At 42.2% G+C, this 22590-nt stretch overlaps 1 protein-coding gene across 1 annotated transcript in view; it reads right to left on the bottom strand.

Annotated features, from left to right (window-relative positions):
- DROSHA (drosha ribonuclease III) overlaps positions 1-22590 on the bottom strand; it is a 221674-nt gene that overhangs the window by 52677 nt on the left and 146407 nt on the right. Inside the window, exon 21 of the mRNA XM_083188077.1 lies at positions 2451-2550. Within this exon, the coding sequence (XP_083044203.1) occupies positions 2451-2550 (100 nt within the window). The remainder of the gene's footprint in view (positions 1-2450; positions 2551-22590) is intronic.

Here is a 22590-nt window from a genome sequence, read left to right as displayed (position 1 = left end):
GATCACATTCCACTGCCCCCATCAACATGTATTGGGCATCTGGTAAATCGAAATAAAAATTAACCATCTCTGAAGTCTTTCAATGCTTTATTAAACAAGCAGGCCTACAGCAAGAGATTATTACAAAAGAGTAATTTGGGAAGACTCAAAATAATACACTGCTATATGGATAACTAATGGATTACCTGTGCAATATTAGTGGTACTTTATCTAAAAGTCAACACTGAAATAACGTCAACACTGAAATAACGTCAACACTGAAATAACGTCAACACTGAAATAACGTCAACACTGAAAACGTCAACACTGAAATAACGTCAACACTTAAATAACGTCAACACTGAAATAACGGTACTTGTGTAGTTTCACGGCGGCAGGAAAATCGCATATGATCGCATGCGATGCAATGGTCCTTTCGTAGTTTCATGTTTCCCCTGCCCGCGGATCGCAACACATGTCATGCGATTAAGCACATTTAGCACACCCACAATATCCACGCCACCCCGAAGCATGGCGTCCTCCTGACTTGTTCATACCCCTACTATCCACGTCAGCGCGGAGTTGATTTTATAAAGTGTGGCGATGCGATCCGCGGGCAGGGGAAGCTTGAAACTACAAAAGTGCCATCACAACGCATGTGATTTTCCTGCTGCCGTGAGTACCTTAATAACTTAAATTTCTACTCTTTCGGAATTGAAATGGAGTTTTTCCATTTATGCTTCTCATTGGCTATCAACAGCAGTGGTTCGCAGTCTCAATCCTCCCGTTTTCCCATTGGGTCATGTTTTCTGGTGTTCTATATGTGGATGCAGGTGGGATAATAACTGGCCCAACAAAATATAATAACTCACCTGCAAATGATTCTAGAAACCAACAAGAAATGACCAGCTGGTGTTGTTGGTGTCCTAGGGGTCGATCCTATTAGGTCCGAAGAGTGCAAGGTGCAATTCGGGTGCCCTTTTCATGCGTTTAAATGCTGTAAATGGCACCCGAATTAAGTCGATCTTGTACCCTTCCCTGGGCCAAATTCGCTTAAAATTGCTTGCACCCCTATGGAATAATCCGCACTGAATAGGATTGACCCCCTAGAGTTGTCAGCCATGTGAATATTGTGATTGGCTAAAGGCTCTTCTATAAGTGAATACAAATATGCTTTAACCCAGAAATTAAACCTGCCATGGGACTGTATAACAGTAGAATTGTATCTTAAAATCAGAGAGATGAATTAACCATTTCTGAAGGTAAAATGTAATGCTTCAAATTCACTACTTAAATAAGTAAACATTTCCTTACACCTGCACTATAACCTCTGCATTACATTAGACCTGGGGTAGCCAACCCTAGTCCTCGAGAGCTACCAACAGTGCATGTTTTGCAGGTCTCCTCACAGAATCACAAGTGAGCTAATTATCTCCATCTGTGCATCTTTTAAAATGTGTCAGTGATTAATGAGTGCAGCAGCTAGGTTGTCTGGAACTTGTGAACTGTTGGTAGCTCTCGAGGGCTAGGGTTGGCTACCACTGCATTAGAACATCCACCTAGCTTTAATGCCAACTAGAGCAACCATTTATCTTAAGGCTCCAATCACAACTCAGAATCAAGATTCTGAGTTGTGATTGGTACTCCTGCTTAAAACCAACTCCCCAGCTAATTTTAAGTACAAAATTATATTTCTAGATACGTATTACTGAGTGAATAGCAGTAACTCCAGCAACAGGAACTAAGAGGTTAGTCAAGTAGATTAGGTAGTGGTACAGCTGTATACAAATGCTAAAGTTTAACGAGAGGCGTCAATGGTCATGAAGTACATAATTATATTCAACATAAAAACACGTAATCTATCATTATCGCTCCTCAATGTAAATAATACAAATAGCCTAGGGTGGGTCAATTTTTAACAAACTATCAAAAGGCTAGGTAACAGAGGGGTAGATGCATGAAGCAGTAAAAAGAGTGAAGTGTGCCAGTGGAGAAGTTGCTTATGGCAACCAATTAGCTTTGAAGTAAAATGTACCAGTGCATTTTATACAATATGTAGCAGCTGATTGGTTGTCTTGCAACTTCTCCATTGGCTCACTTTTCACAACTTCATACATCTACCCCAGACACTCTTTTGCACAGTAAACTGTAAATAGAATGAACACATCCCTTATTATCTGGGAAGAACAAATATGTATTTAAATAATTATTAACATCCAGGGAGCATAATATTTATGCTGCTCTATTATATCAGCAGAATGCTCTAACCCAGCAAAAGTGCTAAAATATACAAGAGTATTATTTGGGAGATTGGCATATATAATCAACTAATAAAGTAACCCCATCAGCTAATTACAGGACCAGCATGAATCAATTGGCGGGGATTCACCCAAAAAGGTGTACTTTTATCCGGCATCGCCTGAAGCTTTAAAGGAAAAAAAGAAACAAGAAACAGTGTAATATTTTATTACCTTTGCCAGCATAGCAAGATGTTGATTTTGCACTATAGCTGTCCGATATGTAGCCAATCCCCCTTCTTCCAGACTGGGAAATAAATAGTACAGGTGGACGCTGCAATGCAAATTGTGAATTAAAGTCATAAGCTAGCACAAGAGAAAAATATATATAATCAGTTGCTAGACACGATCCATCTGCTTGTGATCAATAGGCATCATAATGTGTATGTGTTGCAAAATATACAGCTAGATATTTATTAATCCATCACATCTACTACACTGTACTTAAATAAACACAAGATGAAGCATATTATCAAAAGAATGAAACGCAGATCAATGACTTCTATCCAACCTGTCAAATTATTTTTTCTTCTGGGGAAGAATTGCTTAAGTAACAGCAAATCATTTCATTAACCCTGCATTGCATGAAATATGGAAACCATTGTTATACATTTTAAAATAAATATTTAATCTATTGATGGTGGACCGTAAAATGACCAAATATAAAAATTACTGAACATTTCATGGCTATGCTGCCTATAAATAAATAAAATATGCTACATTGATATATAAAGCTGAACGGATAAATCTAAATAGGCCAAATTGGTATGTTTCCGACAGGCAGCGCCATGCAATACAAGGTTAATATTCAAAGAGACAAGGTGACCGTCTGTTTTCGATCATTACAAAATGATACAGCGAACCCTGTTAAAAGCATAAAAAAAACACTTGAACCTTGCACATCATGTGTGTGCATACAGATGTGTCCACATAAATGCGATATAAGCTGCTTTATGCATAAAGCAAGCTTCAAATTACTCAGTATCAGTAAGCATCTTTTTTGAGACTTTGTCCATTATACAGCATCTTATTTGAAATTGAATGCATTAAAATGTTCTGCTGTTTAAAATGATATGAGGCATGCATATATTTAGTGTGTGACTGCCACTGTATATGCAGGAGAAATGGAGCGTTACAAGCTTTTCCTGGAATAAGCCTGCTATCACACATGGTACATAGGCATCCTACATATCATTTACTCAGAAGAAGCTGCTTGTGCGTCCTATGCAGTCTGTTGTGCATATAAGATGATAATTAACAGAAAAAAAAGATGCCCGACACTAGAGTCATGCCATGACTAGAAGGGCTGTTTAACAAGGCTAGATGTACCTGAACACAACTGTATACACAGATGTGTCTGACTCCACATACATCTTGGCTTTTTTTCATCAATTTGTCACGAAATGTAAAACACGGCTTAGCTGTGATAGGTTAGATTCTAGTAGATAGATTCTAAAAAAATTTTGCAGCAGTAGAATTTGTATAATGTAATAGATTAGAGAAGCAAATTTTTTGAAAAATCACAAACTGAGACTTTTGCAAAGTCCAAGGGGTGCCAAATTGGGCCATACATAAAGAATAAAACCAAGATGGGTACTTATGTAATATCTGGACTCCCGTTTTTCTTATGAGACCGCGTCCCCTCGCGGGGCTCGCTGCACTCACCACGCTTCGGGCACGGTGGCTCGCTGCACTCGCCACACTATATAAAATCAACTCCATGCGTAGTTGGATAGTAGGGGTATGAAAAAATGGGGTGCATTTAACATGGGAGTCCAGATAATACATTAGTACCCCAAGATGTATGTGGACACATCTGTATATGAAAGGGAACAAAAGAATGTTTCAGAGGGCACTAAGAAATTATTAAGCAGCTGTATCCAAATGATATTTAATACATAAAACTGGTATACAATAACATAAAAATTGCCCTTTAGGTGAACAAATGAATACACAATTCACATATACATCTTCGCAGTATGTCAGTATAACATCCTTTTTGGCAAATTGCTGGCAAACATCATCATGATCAAGCAGAAACCCCAACACGTTTAGTTATTACAATGACTTCATCAGGGGCAATGAAAAAACGATTTGACTAGTCGCTATCCGTAGTATATATAGAGCAGTCCAGTGTTGGAATGTCCAAATGAACAATAGAGGGATTATCCACTGATGAATTCTTACAGGGGATAAGGTATTTGCTCAGATGAGCTGAAGGTCTCTGAATGCCTTTCTGCTGTTTCATCCTGGATGTCATCTTGCCACCTCAAACTTAATATCTCAAAAACAGAATGAATTATATTTCCGCCAATAAATAGTAGTTACAACCTGATATCTTTATTGCTGTTGAGAATATGACAATCATTCCTACCTCCCAAGCTCGCTGTCTAGGTGTTATAATTGACTCTGAACTTTCCTTTGTACCCCACATTCAATCTGTCTCAAAATCATGCCACATGCACCTAAAAAACATATTCAAAATTCGCCTTTACAAGACACTGCAAAAACTCTAATCCATGCTCTCATCATCTCACGCATTGATTATTGCAATAGTCTCCTTATTGGCCTTCCCCAATACAGACCCTCACCACTAAAGTCCATCATGAATGCAGCTGCAAGGCAAATATTCCTAGCCAGACGTTCATCGTCTGCAAAGCTACTCTGTCATTCACTTCATTGTTTAAATGTATTCTACCATATTCAATACAAAATTATTGTACTTACACACAAAGCCATAAACCATACAACACACACATACATATCTTCTCTTATCTGAAAATATCTTCCAACTGACCTCTACGCTCCTCAGAAGATCTGGAGTCTCTCATCCTTACTCATTACTCGCTCCCATTCCTGACTGCAGGACTTTCTTAGGGCTACATTCAATCTGTGGAATGCCCTCCCAAGCACAATACGACTCTTCTCCAGTCTCCAAACCTATAAGCATTCCCTAAAAACTCATCTCTTCAGGCAAGCTTATCAAATTCCAGAACCAGTCACAGAACCTTGCAGGAGATTATGATCTAAAACATAGTCTACACAGTATTTGGGGGACCCTTTACCGTTCACTACCAAACTCTGCACCTTGCTTTCTCTACTCGCCACCTAATATTATTAAAAGTGCCCCCATCACAAGCACTGATTACATTTAATAGAGTGGCCTCTCCTCCTTATATACAATGTGCTACTTGTGCATAGTAGGCTGCAATATACTTAAATAGCACAAGTAAAACAAACCTAATAAGGAATAATAAAATGTGCTGCAGCGAGATCAGAGGGACAAGGTACATGTACTTTATCAGATATAGAGGCAGATTTATCATAGTCTTCAACAAGATACAATGAAGAGAGAGAGAGGTTTTAGAGAGAAAGGGCCTAATTCAGGCCCATTCGGAAGGAGCGTCCCCATTAAACACTGGTCGTTTCCCTGGAAACACAACATGTGGCGTTCTCTGCTCGTGGCAGGCGGCTGACGTCACATGACATCAGCGACCACCACTTTTCCACAATCTCTGACTTAGATAAACGGCCATTCTGAATTGTATTACTGAAGGGGAGAGAAATCATACGATGGTCAGGCGAATGTGAGGGGATGTGTTCTCTGACACATCCCCTCAGATGCTAGCGAGAGGATGCAGGTGGCGGGCTTTTGGCAGGGTGGCTCTGACCTGTTCGTTAGGCTGCGAGTGAACACAGCGAACAGATCTGAATTAGGCTCTAAGTACTAATCACCTAATAACTGTCATTTTATAGGTTGTGTTTTAAACTAAAATTACAAATGGGAGCTGATTGGTTGGTACTTTATCTCTCTCCGCACGTTGATGAATCTTCCCCATAGTTAGTAATGATACTAACAGCACTTTTAAAGAAGGCAACGTGTATAATTTTACATACATTATACGGGCATACTGTGATTGGGCTATCAATATTAAAAAAAACTACGTCAGAGTTTTTAATGCATGAAGCTTAAACAGTTCATAAATAAAATACATCTTCAGGAATGTAAGACCGGTAGGCTAACAGGATATTCTGTTAGCGACTCAACATAGTAAGCATTTAATCCTCTGAGAATGTGACACGCAGTTGAATCTCCATCACATGGGTAAGAATTGTAATGAAACCATTAATGCAGAATCCAGAATGCATCAGTAACATTTTCACATAATGTTAAAAAGAAGACACAATTGGAAACATACAAGAAGCTAAACAGATTAAGTGGGTATTATTCCAGGGTTAATCTCTGTCTGAATAACATTATAGATCATAGTTATTCATGAAATCACAAACATACTGTGATGTGTCCTCTTCCCGCCTTATATACATGCAATGAGATATGGTTATGTAGTTAATGTTTAAAAGTATTTCCCATGTTCAACATGTTCAAAGGTGCATATCCAGCAAGTAAAATGTGATACCCAGGGCACCCTTCTCTGTAGCCACAGCCATGTGGTTTGCTTCAAGAAGTAATTTTCATTAAAGTTAATATTGCAGCTTTTAAATAAAAATAAATGTATTTAGACTTCCTCTCACATGGGATTCCGTTCATACTTCCCAGAAGCAGGGCCATCTTAACAGCAGCGTGGGCCCCTGGGCAAAGCAATGCACTGGGGCCCTTACCCATTCTCCCCTCCTAGGGGTGGGGGGTGCTATTAGCAGCAGCTTTGATGTCCCACGGGTGGCAGGGGGTGCTCTATCTTCCACTCAACATGTAGGACTTGGAGCAGTAACTTCTGCTAATTACTCCTTTAATGCACAGGTGTCGGGGGGAGAACACTAATGTGTGGAAGGGGGCACTGAGCTGAATGGAGGATCCCTTGTAACTGAGCTGAATGAAGGGTCCCTTGTAAATGACTTCCAGGGAGGTAGGGGGTGTTTTATACGCAGAGGAGGGTTGGATAATGGAGTGGGCTTAATATTCGTCATTTTCCGGGGGAAGGGCAGCTGACTGCAAATATCGCCATTATCTGGAAATGGATTTCTTAGCCTTCAATAGTATAAAAACCTAGAGTCCCAACTTTCAGGAGGTGCTGGGGACTTGGGGATCAGAGATCAGGAGCCAGAGCAATCCAGTGACAAAAATATAAAAAACTGTAAACCAGATGTTTGGAGCTGGAGCAGGGACTGGCTGCTGGAAGGCTGATATCTCTGGTCCTGGGTATGATAGAGACAAGCCGCTAGTGTCCACAGAAAGCGAAGAGTCCTAGCTTTGGGATTATACTCCCAGAAAAACTCTAAGTCAGAGAGAACCAGAGAAATATGACTGGGAAATGCAATCAACAGGTCGGATGTGGACTGCTGCTTCCAGTTCCCCAGGGCCGATTTTCAAAATTCTGGTATCCCTGGAAAAAGGGGATCCTTAGCTATCAGCATAGGGTCTATACACCTGGAGCCCCTGGGCAAGTGCCCATTAAGCCCATACGAAAAGATGGTGCTGCCCAGAAGATCATCTATCTATCTGTATAGTGTCCGTGAGTCTCTAAAACACTGCCATCCGCTGGCAGAGCGTGAAATTACATCTTTCTCACACATGCACAAACACAGAAGGTAGACTAGCTTTCAAAGCTTTTGTATACAAAAACATACACAGATGGAGATGTTCTCACTGTTGAGGGTCCTGGCGATCCTATCGCCACTCGCCAGGACTTGCCATCAGATGGAAGGGGGTGCGCGTGCACGAGACGCTTTCACGACCTGCTCCATCTAAGATCCCCGCTGCCTCCCGTTGCTTCTCCGCCACTCCCCAGTCGGTGCCCGCAGCCCCCCCTAACCGTGCCCATCTCCCTGAATCGGAGAAGGGCAGGGATTCTGCTACCCGCCGCCGAGTGACGGGGACACTCGTGGTGTCCGGTGGTCCCTCGGCATCCACGCAGTCCCCGGGCGTCCACAGCAGGCCTCCGGCATCTTCTCTGGGTCTCCAGCGGTCCCAGGAATGCATTGCGCGAGTGTGCGCGCGCGCACCGGTGACGTCACCGGCGCGCGTGCACACTCGCGCAATGCATTCCTGGGACCGTTGGAGACCCTGGAGAAGATACCGGAGGCCTGCTGTGGACGCCCGGGGACTTGGTAAGTATGAAAAGAGGGTTAGGGGGTTAAAAAAAAAAAAAAAAAAATTTGAATGATTCCAAAACCCACGGTTTTTGGAATAATTCGGATAAGGGATGTCCGGATACCGGATACTCAACCTGTATATATAAATTTACATATACATCTACACACACACAGTATCCCGTTGTTGAATCCCGATAATGAATATCCCAACAGGGGCTCGGAAGGCACCATAACCATCTCTCCCTGCCTCCCTAGTAGCAGCCTAACCTTAAGCCTACGCGCTATTGCCTAAACCTCACGCTACCCTGCCCTGCATGCTCCCCATTTGGGATTCCGGCTTTGGCACCTTTCACAGGCAGAATATATAATATGTTAAATTATTAACAAAAATGACGGCAACAACCCTTTGATATGTTTTTTGTATCTCTAGGTTTCTGTTTTTATTTCTGTGTTGTCTATTTTCTGTAATGTACCATATTTTGGATTCCTGCAAAGTGTCCTACAGGAGAAAATTGCTTTATAAATAAAATTATTATTATTAGTCTGGCGCCGGTCTATAGGGGAAGCTGGTAATGCTGTATGTGGTGTCAGAGGGTAGAATACACTGGTGGTATATACTGGAAAGCAGCCTTAAAGATACTCAATAGTGGATGCCCACTCCATTTTGGTACAGGGTTAAGGGGACACAGAGTGTTTGCCACAGAAGAAGTTTTCATTGCAGCAAAGGATTGAACTGAAACCATAAGGTAAGGGCCTGATTCTGGTTCACTTTCAAAAGCAAATTCTCTCTCTAATGGACAAAACCATGTGCACTGCAGGTGGGGCTGATGTAACATGTGCAGAGAGAGTTAGATTCTGGTGTTATTTTGTTTCTGTGCAGAGTAAATACTGTCTGCTTTATTTTTACACTGCAATATACAGTAGATATTAGTTTGAAGTACAAATCCCACCCAAATCTAACTCTCTCTGCACGTTACATAAACCCCACCTGCAGTGCACATGGTTTTGTCCATTATAGAGTGAGGAGGTTATACTAGTCGACATGCAGCGCTGTGTGTCTTTATGCCCACCTGCGGTTTGTACAGGCCACCGCCCCTCTTCACAGGGCGAATTCACCCGTACGGCTGCGAATGGATGTTTTGCATAAACATCCATTCACAGCCTACGGGGAAAATCCCACATCATTCGATGGTCGCCAATATCCGGTGAGGTCAGCTGCCTGTCCCCAGCACCCGCTTTACTGGGTAATTACCATGGGAACGCCCAGAAGTTCCATGGGAAAACCCATGAAACGCTGAGTGTACCATTGGGCTCGACTCTCTGTCGCCACCTCATGCCCCCCATCCGCACTGATAGGTGCGAGCGCCCGATGCATGCACATGTGCAGAAATGCGCAGTTAGAAACATCGCTCACCGATGCAAATTTGCAATGGTGTAAATGAACTAGAATAAGGTCCTGAATTTGCTTTTGCAAGCGAATCAGAACCTGGCCCTAAATCGCATCCTGGGAATCAAGGACGTACACTAGAATTCCAGTAGCAGCAGTGATAGAATCTAGTGGATAGCCCGCTGGTATGGACATCATCTTAAAGCTAGCACAATACCCAAAGACACAAGTCCTTAGGTTACAGTAAAACTTACAGTGGCAGCACGTGAACCATTTAGACAGAAATTTAAGGGGATGGTTTCTCTCCCTACATCAAGATGTGTGAACATTGTATGAAAACCAGGAAAAAAGGTCTTACTAGGTTTTATCATATTTCCAGCTTTATTTGAAATGTAAGCAAATCAAGTCCAGTGAAACAACCTTAAAATATGTAGTCTGTAAATTGCTAGAGGTTAAAAACAAAAGTGATCAAAGACTGAACAATAATGTACATTTCTGTTATAAAGGAAAAAAAAAGGAGGAAGGGACATCTTAAACACGAAAAGAAGCAATGGCTTTTACAAGTATAGCTCAGTACTTAAACAAATGTGAAACGGTCAAGGAGGAAGTGTAATACCCCTTTACCACTTGCAAGCCAGGTCACACCCGGATATTGTACCCAGGTGCAACCCGGCTTGCAAACCCTTTCAGACTGGCGCCCCATCCAGGCATAAAGCCATCGGGTGACTTAATCGGGAGGTGGAGCGGAGTGGCGCTTGGAAGATGGGAGAATCTTGCAGCGGTGGCTTCTGTATTGCTGTGAACGGGACTCGGGACGTAATCGACCTGGATTACCAGTTTCCACTGCTCCTGGAAGCATCCCGGGTCCAACCCAGGTAACTTCCCAGGTTGGAGTCCCTGGTCAATTCACCCGGGATATTGCATTTCCACTAGCAAAAACCCAGGGTCGATTCGCGTTGACCCGGGTTATTTTTGCTAGTGGAAAAGGGTATAATGGTCTGGGGCTGTTTTTATGGATGCAGACAGTAGCGCACGTAGGGGGGTCATAAACCCCCCCTTATTGACCAAATTGTTTTTGTAGAAAGAAATACTTGTCTCTATCTCTACAATGACCGCAGGCTACCTGCTGCCTGGTTACAGTCAGCTCAGCTATTGGTATTTTCACATCAGGTGGCTTTTATAACTAACAACCAAAGTTATTTTGTGAGAGTCAGCTTGGAAACCATCCCAAATCCCTTCCCCAGCCCCAAACCTGCTGCAAAGCCACGGCAAAATGCTGGTGCTGCTGCAGTTCCCGGAGAGGGAGAAAGTCGGTGCTGCCGACGACAGTCAGCGCTGCTGAGGGAGCGCCACTGTAGGAAACAGCTCCCTGACCATCTACCTTCATCATGAGGATGCCGGCACCATGGACCAGGGGGGGGGGGGGGTGCCCAGCAGGCCATGTGAGGAGGACACTGGGGGTAAGGTGAGATGCTAATGAGGGCTGGGAGGGCTGCTGCTGAGTTCTGATTAAGAGGAAGGGGGTTGCCAGAGGGCTGGAGAGGGGGGACTGCCATTGGGGTGGGGGGATACTGCTTCTGAGCATTTGGGAGGAGGGCTAGGCACTGGGGCACCTCAGATCTAGGGTGTGAAGGTGAAAGGTTAGGCTGTGGGGAGGAGAGATTAGGGTTTGGCTGTGGGGTGGGGGTAAGGGTTAGGTACTAGGCAGGGGGGAGTCAGGGTTATGCTGCACGGAGGGAGAGTTAAGGGGGCAGGGGGAAAGGTAAGTATACTTACTCTGTTGGTATTACCTCCTTGAGGTTGCTGGCATCAGAATTCAGAACACCCGCGGACCTCCACATGTATCCCATATATACATACCCTCCAACATGACCCATCCCATTAGGTACAAAGGGGCAGATGTATGATACGTCGATATGGGGGAGAAGGGGTATTAGCGCACGTTATGTGCGCTGATACCGCTTCTCCCCCATGTATGAAGCAGCCAGCGTGCGGTAATGGACAGGGGCACTATGCGCCCCTGTCCATATCGGCGCTGCTATCAAAATGATAGCAGGCCGAATGTATGAACGGTCAGCATCGCTGACCGTTCCGCACGAAGCCGGCTTTGGCTTCGCCAGCATCAGGCTGGCGAAGCCCTATCTAAACAGCAGGGACAGCGCTGTCCCTGCTGTCAGCTGTGGGCTGCGCTGGGGATCTCGCGTGAACAGCGAGATCCCGCGCATGCCCAGTGCGGCCGGGGGACAGGAGATAGCGCATCAGTATTAACTGATGCGCTATCTCCAGAAAGGGACATCGCCGAAGGGGGGAGTTAACGCTCCCCCGCTTCGGCAGACAAGATGTTAATACATCTTGTCGATGTCCCTTCCTGCTTCGCCTCGCTATTGAGGCGAAGCAGGAAGTATCATAGCGGCGCGATAAGCGCTGCTATGATACATCTGCCCCAATATGCTCTGTTCCTGGACTTCCCTGCCAGTGACAGTTACAGATGTGAGCCTACAGCACAGTCCAATATTCAAAGAGGGGGGGGGGGGTCACATCAACTCTGTGAGGTTTGGGATGGCAGCTGGTGTGGCTCCCCTTTTTGAATATTGGACTGTGCTGCAGGCTCACATCTGTAACTGCCACTGGCAGGGAAGTCCAGGAACAGAGCATTTTGTACCTAATGGAATGGGTCATGTTGGAGGGTATGTATATACTATGTGTATATACACACACACATACAGTTGGAACCCCCCCCATAATATTCTTGCGTTTGCCCCAGGCAGAGTCAGTGACTTGCATAGAGTGACTGACATTCTGGGGTAGATGTATGAAGCAGTGATAAGGGAGGATAAGTGAGCCAGAGGAGAAGTTGCCCATGGTAACCAATCAGTACTGAAGTAACAGCTATAATTTGTGCAGTGTAGCCATGGGCCACTTTTCCTCTGGCTCACTTCTCCTCCCTTATCACTGCTTCATACATATACCCCTCTGTACCAAAAGGGTCACTGCAGCATTTGCAGTGCCATGCAATACCCTCTGGTCTATTAGTCAAGGGTTCATCTTATAGCAAGATAATGCCCCAAAACATATCTCCAGGCTATGTCACAACTACCATTGCGATAAAAGCACAAGTTCTGGAATGACCATCAGAGTATCCAGACATGAATACCATCAAGATCAGACTGCAGCAGATTCAACGGTTTGTTAAAGTTTGATAAAAAAATGTATGGACTTTTTGCACATTTCAACTCGCCACCTCCGGGGGTTGAGCTGTGACTGCCGAGGCCAATGGGTGTCTGATCAGAGCTACAAATGAACAGCTCTGATAACAAACCCATTACTTTAGACAATGAAATGCCCCCCCCCCCACTGAATTTTATTAAGCAAAATGGGATATTTTTTTCTTTTTCCCTAAGGCTGTGTACACACGGGGGCGATTTTGTGTAATATCGCGGGCAATATGGTCGCTGAGTGACCACATCACCCGCGATATATCGCTGGGTGCGCGCTACCGTTTTCTCCCCTCATAGTGATCGCTGGTCGCAGGAACATGCTCCTGCGACCAGCTGATTTCCACTGCCGGGCTCCCCCGGCAGTTTCTTTTTCATCAGCGACCATCTCTGGTCGCTGATGCAAACTGGACACTGAGCGATATATCGCTCGGTGATATATCCCCCCGTGTGTACAGGGCTTAAGTGTAAGTTGTTTTGTGCTTTAACTTCAGAGCAGACTGTATGGGTCAAGATACATTTTTTTCACAATTTTGAAAAAGTATTTTCATTCAAAGAGAAGGTCATCAAAAGGTAATTAAAGAGAATGGAAATTTGCAATATGATGTTAAAAATTAACCAATTAAGCTGGAGGGCATTGTCCTAACATTTTCCAGACCATGTGCTCTGATGAAGAAACAATTAAATTCTATTCACTCTGTAATTTGGAGACAGGAAAAGAGAAAAAGTAATCTCTTTTTGGGGGCACTCAAGGCAATAACTAGCTATATTTAAAAATTATTATTAATGGTTATGTACTAAGGATATATGGAGGACAAATTTGGTATGGGACATGCAATATAGAAAACATACCTCATATCTACTGTAACATGGTTAATTCAATTTCCCTGTTTAAGCACAGAACAGCAGTAACATGGATCCAGTCCAGGTTTTGGTATGAGCTCAGGAATCAACTGTAGCCAAGTTTATAGTTTCACATGTTACAGTAGCTGCCTTTAAGAATGGTTTCTGAAGTCATGTAATACACTCCTAACACTAGACTCACTGGCTAGGGAAGAGGCCGGGTGTCTGGGATACAGTAGGAGTCATTGGACTATTAACCAGTATTATTACTCTGGCTGTGAAAGGCTGTAAATGCTCAAATCCATTGGATGTCCTAAATGCTGACAGGGAAATAAAGGTGCCATTTAAACTCTTACCTGGTCTCTGTGATCCCGGTCATACTACTTTCATTGTAGTGTGACAAGGATCAACTCCCATTTACAATTCATTCTACATACAGGTGTGTCCACATACATCTAGCCTTCTTGAGCATTAAACAGCCCTTTTAATCACACCATGCTGTGACTTGACTGTGTTGTCGAGTGTCTTTTCCTGTTAAAATTATTATTCAGAAGCAGTGCAAATAGGTTGCACAAGCATTTTTTGCTGATTAAAATTATATGAATCATGTCAACATTCTGTGTGTGACTGCAGTTTTATCTGCACACGAAATGTTATGCTGCAGAAAGCTAGAAGATGCTGTAAGGTACTATTTTTGTAAATGGCTACAGCAAGTGTCGCTCTCCTAAGTTAATGGCCTTTAGCATCCAATTATCTAATAGTCTTAGCTGTTTTATACACTATTTTGGGGCGTCAGAAATGGTCCTTAATAATATGCTCCAATGTAAGGACATGCCAGTCTTTTCTTAAGATTTGTTTAAGATCTATTTCTTTGTTATTAAACTCTGTGATAAACATGTAGTCTGCTTTCTATTTTTTGCTGGGTGGGGGTAACCAGATTGTCCTTAAACTCTAAAAGTTGTTTCTTTCCCAACATCTGGCTCTCTTAAAAGCACCCTCAATAATATTCAAAGGATAACCCCTTTCTCTACATATATACACCTATAGGTATGAAAAGAAAGTTGGGAGAAGTAGGGGAACAAGGGCTACCAATAAGAGAGCCAAAAATTTGAGCTGTACAATAAATTACAATTCTGATAATGCTTAAAATCATGACTATATAGATAATTCATTGGAAAAGGGAATATTCAATATTTACTAAAATAGTGCATATCTCACCGTGTGAACCCTCTATAACATGGAAAAAGAAACACCCCAGATCAGGACCAGCCGCCCAACCAACAGAACTTGTCCACCCACTCCATCACCCCAAAGCACCACCTCTGGACTTCCTCATAACCACCTTATGGAGAACACTTGCTGACATGCATCCTAAAATGGAATAAAATCTCCTGGTGACCGCACTGTGACAACTATAACCTACAGTATCTGCATTTCCAGAGACTGTCATATTGGTGGCCCCTCTGTGGGATTTTACCACATTGGAGTTACATGTGGACTATTGGCGGTATTCATAGGAATGGATCCTTGCCCCTACTGCATTGAGGTTTATTTGCAATTGTTTTCATGTGTTATTATATTTACATTTATTTGTAATTGTTCATTGGTGTATTAGCGCTACTTTTTCTCTTTCCTTATTTCTTGTATCTGAGGGGTTGCTCTCCCCTCCTCCAGTAGCTGCTTCACGTCACACCCCTTGCCAGTGCCCGGTTTGGTTGCCTAGGCAACACCCCATCTTTTACCCTCTGTAACATGTCTGCTGCTGCATCAGGTCTAAAATTAAAGTCCATACATTGAAATGTTCTCTGAATTAGTTAAAAAGAACTTTGAGAAACTAAAAATACATAAAAAGGTTTCTAAACTAAATAGAAAAGAATCTTCCTGGCGAGATGCCTGCTATCCCCAGATATGACAATTTTTATAGTCTAAGCAGAATTGCCAGAATCAGGTGCTAAATTGTCGAATACGCAGCAGTTTCCAACAAAAAACAGGGGATGGGCAAGTAATTTGCCGATCCTTGTGTTTTCGGACTGTCTGATTTTTTAAGGCGCTCGCAGGAAAGGCCCTGATTTTGAATAGGTGAATGTAAACGCCACCTATTAATGTCAAAAACTAAAAATATTTCCGCCTGTCAGAAATATCAACAAACATTGAATACCCCCCTAAATATTACCCCTCACAGCAGGATCATCTAGAAATAATGCAATGAAGTTCAGCCTAGAAGTGAACTGGTGAATTTTTAATACAATAGGTCTGCCTAAATAGGAGCCATTATAGAAGTTATTATTTTGGGTTAAGTAGTATTGAATAAAATGTTAGTTTACCTTTTTTTTTATATTACTGTATGTGCTTAATATTTGTAGTAAATTTATTTGGACTTGGTATACAACTTTACCGTTTTGTTGCATTTTTTGTTTATTAAGCCGATGCTCTGTGGGGAATAAGCAAAGCCTATAAAACAGTATATTCTCAATTATATTTTATACCGAATATTATGTAATATGAACTTGCTTACTGGTACACACAAGTGATATTATAACTACAACAATGTGCTGTATCACTGGACTTGAAGATAATTAAAGATGGCATTAAATAAAATGTCTTGGAAAAAGTTGTGAATGTGCCATTAGGAACAACTACTTTACATTTATGATGTGTAGATCAGATAATTCATGATAGTATGTAACTATGTGGCATTAGGTTTATGTGTAATAAAGCAAGAAAACTCCTGAAATCTACTGCCATATCATCATTTGGAATACCTGTCCCATAGCTATATTCAATGGCTGACATTCTTTATAATTCAATTCTTGGATTCTTCAAAAGAGAGGATTTAACAAAATTCCCTAGTCATTTGAAGATGGGATGAAGTATTTTACTAACTTACAATTCTAGCAGAGCAGGATCCAAGAATAATAGTGATTTTGTACTGTTAGCTTGAGTTATTAGGTAAAGCCAATGAAGTGACTTGGCATGAAGCAATGAAAAGGAACAAAATGTGTCAGAGTAAATGGCAGGATAATGCGCTGTCTCTTATGCCTGTCTACTCCTCTTTCTCCCTGCAAATGGAGTTATCTGCCAGTATCAAGGAATAGAAGAGAAAATTGCCTGAAGCCAGTGTGCATTCATAATAAGCACACAACCCCCCCACAGATCATATATATATATAAATACTAAATAAAATTACATGTCTGTGCACTATAATGCAAACATAAATTAAATCATTAACATCAGTAAAAAATGTACCCTGTAACCGCTTCCAAATTACACTCTGAAAGCGATACTAAGCAGCATGGTGTGTAAGGAATACAGTGACTGCAAACAGATCAATGATGTTAGAAAGAAGCTACTAATGCTAGTCAATGCATACTGTAAGTTTATTTGTAAGAAGGCTTTAACAAAAATGGATATTAATATTCCATCACAAAAAAATAAAAAATTACAATATCGTGCACTCAGCACGATGCATCGGAGGTTGGTGCGTTTCAGAATGGAACGCATGATGCGTTATAGCACATGCGCAATATCCACTTCGCAATCCGGATATCCGGAGGTGGAACGCAAACGGCTTTTTGGAACGCATAAGACCATTTAGACTATACTTCGTACAAAGGGCTCAGGTATTGTGGCACCATTTAGGTCTCCTTTATGACGGTGACCAGCATTTTCCATTGGGGACTCTTCCCCTATCCATTCATTAATTTACAACCCTACTTCATCTGTCTCCATTAATTTAATCCTGGAAGTGAATCTCCCATTCGGTATAAATAAGGAGATTCGCATAGCCCTCACACTTCTGAAAAGGTGCTGGAGGATACACTTGATCCATTGGGACTCTGGTAGGTGATGTTTTGGATTGACCTGTCTAAAAAGCGCTGTTGTAAACCTTTATGTTTTCTATCAGATAGAGCTGCCTGAATAGCGCTATTGTAAAATCATTCTGTGTTCTACAAGTTTTGAGAAAAAAAATCAATCTGTCTGTATATTTTTCATTATACATATGATCAATTTGGTCATAACTATATTGTTCTAATTGATGGATGCTAAAGATGTCCAGAAATTGTATTAAATATCCTCGTATATCCAGAAATTATATTATGTCAGCCTGGCCAATATGGATAAAGGTGTGCCTATATAGGTGGCAAAGTAAAATATTTGTGAGATTACCTTTATTATGATTAATTAATCTAAAAGTTTTATAGCTGAAATTATCATACCATTTTCTTTTAGGTATAAAATCCTTTCCCTTTTTTCAAGTACCATTATCAAAGGTTCATCTATACCGGGTACGTTAATGCCACTCCTCCTCCTCGTCTGTCCACCCTCATTCTAGAAATTTAGAAATATATATATATATATATATATATATATATACACACATACACACACACACACACACACATACATACATACACACACATACCCCCTTTTTGGTCTATATATTCCACAGATCTCTATAGAGATATCAAATTTTATAAAGATTTTGCTATTATTTTAGACCGACATACCGCTCATACCGGTATGTACGATTTTATTTTATACTTTTTACTCCATTTTATAATGGGTGTTATATTATATTGTATTTATATGGCATTCTGTACCACCCACAGTGTACCCCTGAAGAAGTCTACTCGGAGATTAAACGCGTCGTGTTCTGTCTATGCGGTTTTCCATCCAAGGAATTCAAAACAAACAGATGTCTGTTCACAATTTTTAATAAAGGTTATAAAAAATGTCAAGCATTGCATTACTATTTGCCTAAGCTGATCACTTAAGGTGGTGGTATCTACACAACCTCTCCCTCTATGCTCTATTTTCCTGGTTTCTGTTTTGTATCCCACCAACGGGAGATTTCGTAGAGGCAGCTGCTTTCTAACATTGGAAGCGCAATTTAGGGTCAACCCCCACTCGTGTAATTATATATATATATATATATATATATATATATACAGTCTTACCCGGCACGGCCTCCTGTAGCGTTGCTTTGTGGGTGCCCGCACTAGTAAGTCATACAGAATGCGGTGTGGGGTGCGGCACTCCAAGAATACACAATTCAATTCGGTATCTGCATTTAATAGCAGTCAGCAATGTTTCAACGCCCCAACAGCGTTGTTATCAGGCTATACACAAATCAAATGACATAAACACGTACCTTTATAGAGACACCCGGTGGAAGACCCGCCGGCCGGAGACCGCCCCGACGCCATCTCTGTGGCGCGTATCTGTGACGTCAGCGGCAGCCTGCGTCCTAGCGTGAAAGGAGATAGGAGTGTTCCCGTCACCAAGGGAACGAAAATACACAAACACGACATGCAGCACGTAAAGACGGACAGGAGATATATGAGAGATAGTACACAGGACATGGAGAATAAATATAGGGGATATATATAAAGAATATTAAGAGGGGCATAAGTGCAGAGACAGATGTCAGCAAGAGAAGTAAATCATAGCGAAACAATATGCAGAAAAAGCAAAAAGTCAAAAATGCAGATATTATAGCAGCACAGATATCCCAGAATGTTTATTTAGTCCATAAGGGGACACTGTGCCCAATTTTATGATCCATTTGGCCTCACAACGATATATCGATGATTTATTGATTTTCTGGAGAGGTGACCCTGTGGTACTGTGTGACTATATCAATCTACACAATTGCAGTAATAATCCAATTAAATTCACATATACACATGATGTGCAACAGGTACACTTTTTGGATGTCGAGATTAACATCAATGATGGAAAAGTTGCCACTTGTGTATATTCAAAACCAACGGACCCAAAACAATGCCCTCCTATACTCTAGCTGCCATCCTAGGGCGTCTATCAGGAGTCTGCCCCACTCCCAAATGCTGAGGGTGCGACGCATTGTGTCCGATCCTCTGATAGCCTCCTCTCAAATGGATGATATGATCGATCGATTTGCAGCCAGAGGATACCCGATCTCTGAGCTGAAAGAAACTAAGAGAAAAGTGATGTTGACAAAAAGAACAGTGCTGCTACAAACGAAAGACCGCTCGCCTACAACCACCGAAATATTACCTTGGGTAACCACTTATACCCACATGAGCCCTAATGTGAATAAAATCACCCGTACACATTGGCCCATTGTCCAAACAGATGCAGACATTGGCATTAAAAATTCACATCTACTAATGAGCTATAAACGCTCTAGAAATCTGCAAGATACACTTGTGAAGTCTGATGCCGCACCATCTAAAAATACCAGCAATAGTAGACAATTGGGTTGTGTACGATGCACATGTGTGACGTGCCAGTACCTCATCCCTGGCCCTGAATTCAAACACCCTCTTACAGGAAAATCATTATTTATTCGGCATACGTTATCGTGTAACTCCCAGTACACGGTATATCAAATCATATGCCCGTGTGGATTGTCTTACATAGGCAAGACGGAACGTAGTTTCAAGGAGAGGATGGCCGCCCATAGGTCATCCATCAAAAAAGCACTTGCCACTGGAGGGAGTGAACAACCAGTGGCACGTCACTTCGCCAATCATAAACATAGCATAACATCTATTAAATATCGTATGATCGACCATATCCCCCTATCCAAGCGAGGAGGCGACAGAGGAGCAGCTCTACTTCGTTGTGAGGCCAAATGGATCATAAAATTGGGCACAGTGTCCCCTTATGGACTAAATGAACATTCTGGGATATCTGTGCTGCTATAATATCTGCATTTTTGACTTTTTGCTTTTTCTGCATATTGTTTCGCTATGATTTCCTTCTCTTGCTGACATCTGTCTCTGCACTTATGCCCCTCTTAATATTATTTATATATATCCCCTATATTTATTCTCCATGTCCTGTGTACTATCTCTCATATATCTCCTGTCCGTCTTTACGTGCTGCATGTCGTGTTTGTGTATTTTCGTTCCCTTGGTGACGGGAACACTTCTATCTCCTTTCACGCTAGGACGCAGGCTGCCGCTGACGTCACAGATACGCGCCACAGAGATGGCGTCGGGGCGGTCTCCGGCCGGCGGGTCTTCCACCGGGTGTCTCTATAAAGGTACGTGTTTATGTAATTTGATTTGTGTATAGCCTGATGACAACGCCGTTGGGGCGTTGAAACGTTGCTGACTGCTATTAAATGCAGATACCAAATTGAATTGTGTATTCTTGGAGTGCCGCACCCCACACCGCATTATATATATATATATATATATATATATATAGTGGGGAGGTGGCTGGCACTCCAGATAGTAAACCCCAACTGGGGTTTAAGTGCCCCGGTGCACGGTGAGGTCAGGCCGGCTGACAATACAGGTAGGGAGAGTAGGTTTCCCGGCACTCGTGGGACTTTCAGTAATAAGCCAATCAAACTGAACGAGTTTAGTTTGATTGTCTTATTACTGAAAGTCCCACGAGTGCCGGGAAACATACTCTACACATATATATATATATATATATATAGCAGGAGTGTGCAGGCACTCAGTCGAATCCTCAGTACAACTGCCGGGGTGCCAGAGAACAAGGTATGTAGAATTGCAGAATGTGGCACTCTCACGGACTCAGCAAATAATCGACACAACAGATCCGTGTTGTGTCGATTATTTGCTGAGTCCGTGAGAGTGCCACATTCTGCAATTCTATATATATATATACATAATATATATATATATATATATATATATATATATATATATATGTGGTACTCTTTACTTAGAACGGCGCCCACGATTTTGATCGTGGGCATCGTTAGTAAAAAATCTCGGGCATCTCAGGCATTGAATGCACTAAAAAAATCGGGTGAGATGCGACCGACGAGATGCCCGCGATTTCCCATAGGGAACAATGTTAAATGTCTCAATTGACCCAATTTTCCTGTTCAATGCCTCAATTGACCCGATTTTTCCATAGGAAACAATGTTAAATGGGCCACAGAGGCCGAATAGGCACCCTGAAGTGTATAATGGCCACCCGAATTGTTAACGCCACCCCATGATCAATGTCAACCCGAAGCGAGCGCAGCGAGCCCCGCGAGGGGACGCGGACAGCTGTGAAGCCCGCGAGGGGACGCGGATACCTGTGAAGGTATCCGCGTCCGCTCGCCACACTTTCTATTCTCAACTCCACGCCGACGTGGATAGTGGGGGTATGAAAAGGTCGTAGGACGCGTACCGCCGCCCCTCGCGGGCTCGCTGCGCTCGCCACGCTTCGGGTTGACGTTGATCGTGGGGTGGCGTTAACAATTCGGGTGGCTTTTATACACTTCAGGGTGCCTATTTGGCCTCTGTGGCCCATTTAACATTGTTTCCTATGGAAAAATTGGGTCAATTGAGGCATTGAACAGGAAAATCGGGTCAATTGAGACATTTAACATTGTTCCCTATGGGAAATCTCGGGCATCTCATCGGTCGCATCGCACCCAATTTTTTAGTGCATTCAATGCCCGAGATGGCCATGATGGGCGCCCTTCTAAGTAAAGAGTACCATATATATATATATATATATATATATATATATATATATATATATATATATATATATATATATATATATATATATATATATATACATATACATACACACACACACATACATACATACATGCATTTCGGATAGAGGAATTTTTCGGTTTTTAGAAAAAAAAAATTTAGGCTTACTTACCTGTCCCCCGATGGTGTCCGGTGCAGCCAGTTCAGTTTGCACTTTTCTGGCACTACCATAAACTGAGCTGTTCACAGCTTACACCCACACGCATTTTATCTACCTCTCGACTGAGCATCCGATATTGTGGATTTGAACGTCAGTACAACTCAGATATGGTCGTCAGCACTTCAGAAATGGGGTG

Source organism: Crinia signifera, chromosome 5, assembly GCF_055691185.1.
Source record: "Crinia signifera chromosome 5, ASM5569118v1, whole genome shotgun sequence".
NCBI classification, from domain to species: Eukaryota; Metazoa; Chordata; class Amphibia; order Anura; family Myobatrachidae; genus Crinia; species Crinia signifera.
Note: the sequence above shows the minus strand (reverse complement) of the source record. Positions and strands in the feature narration are given on the sequence as shown.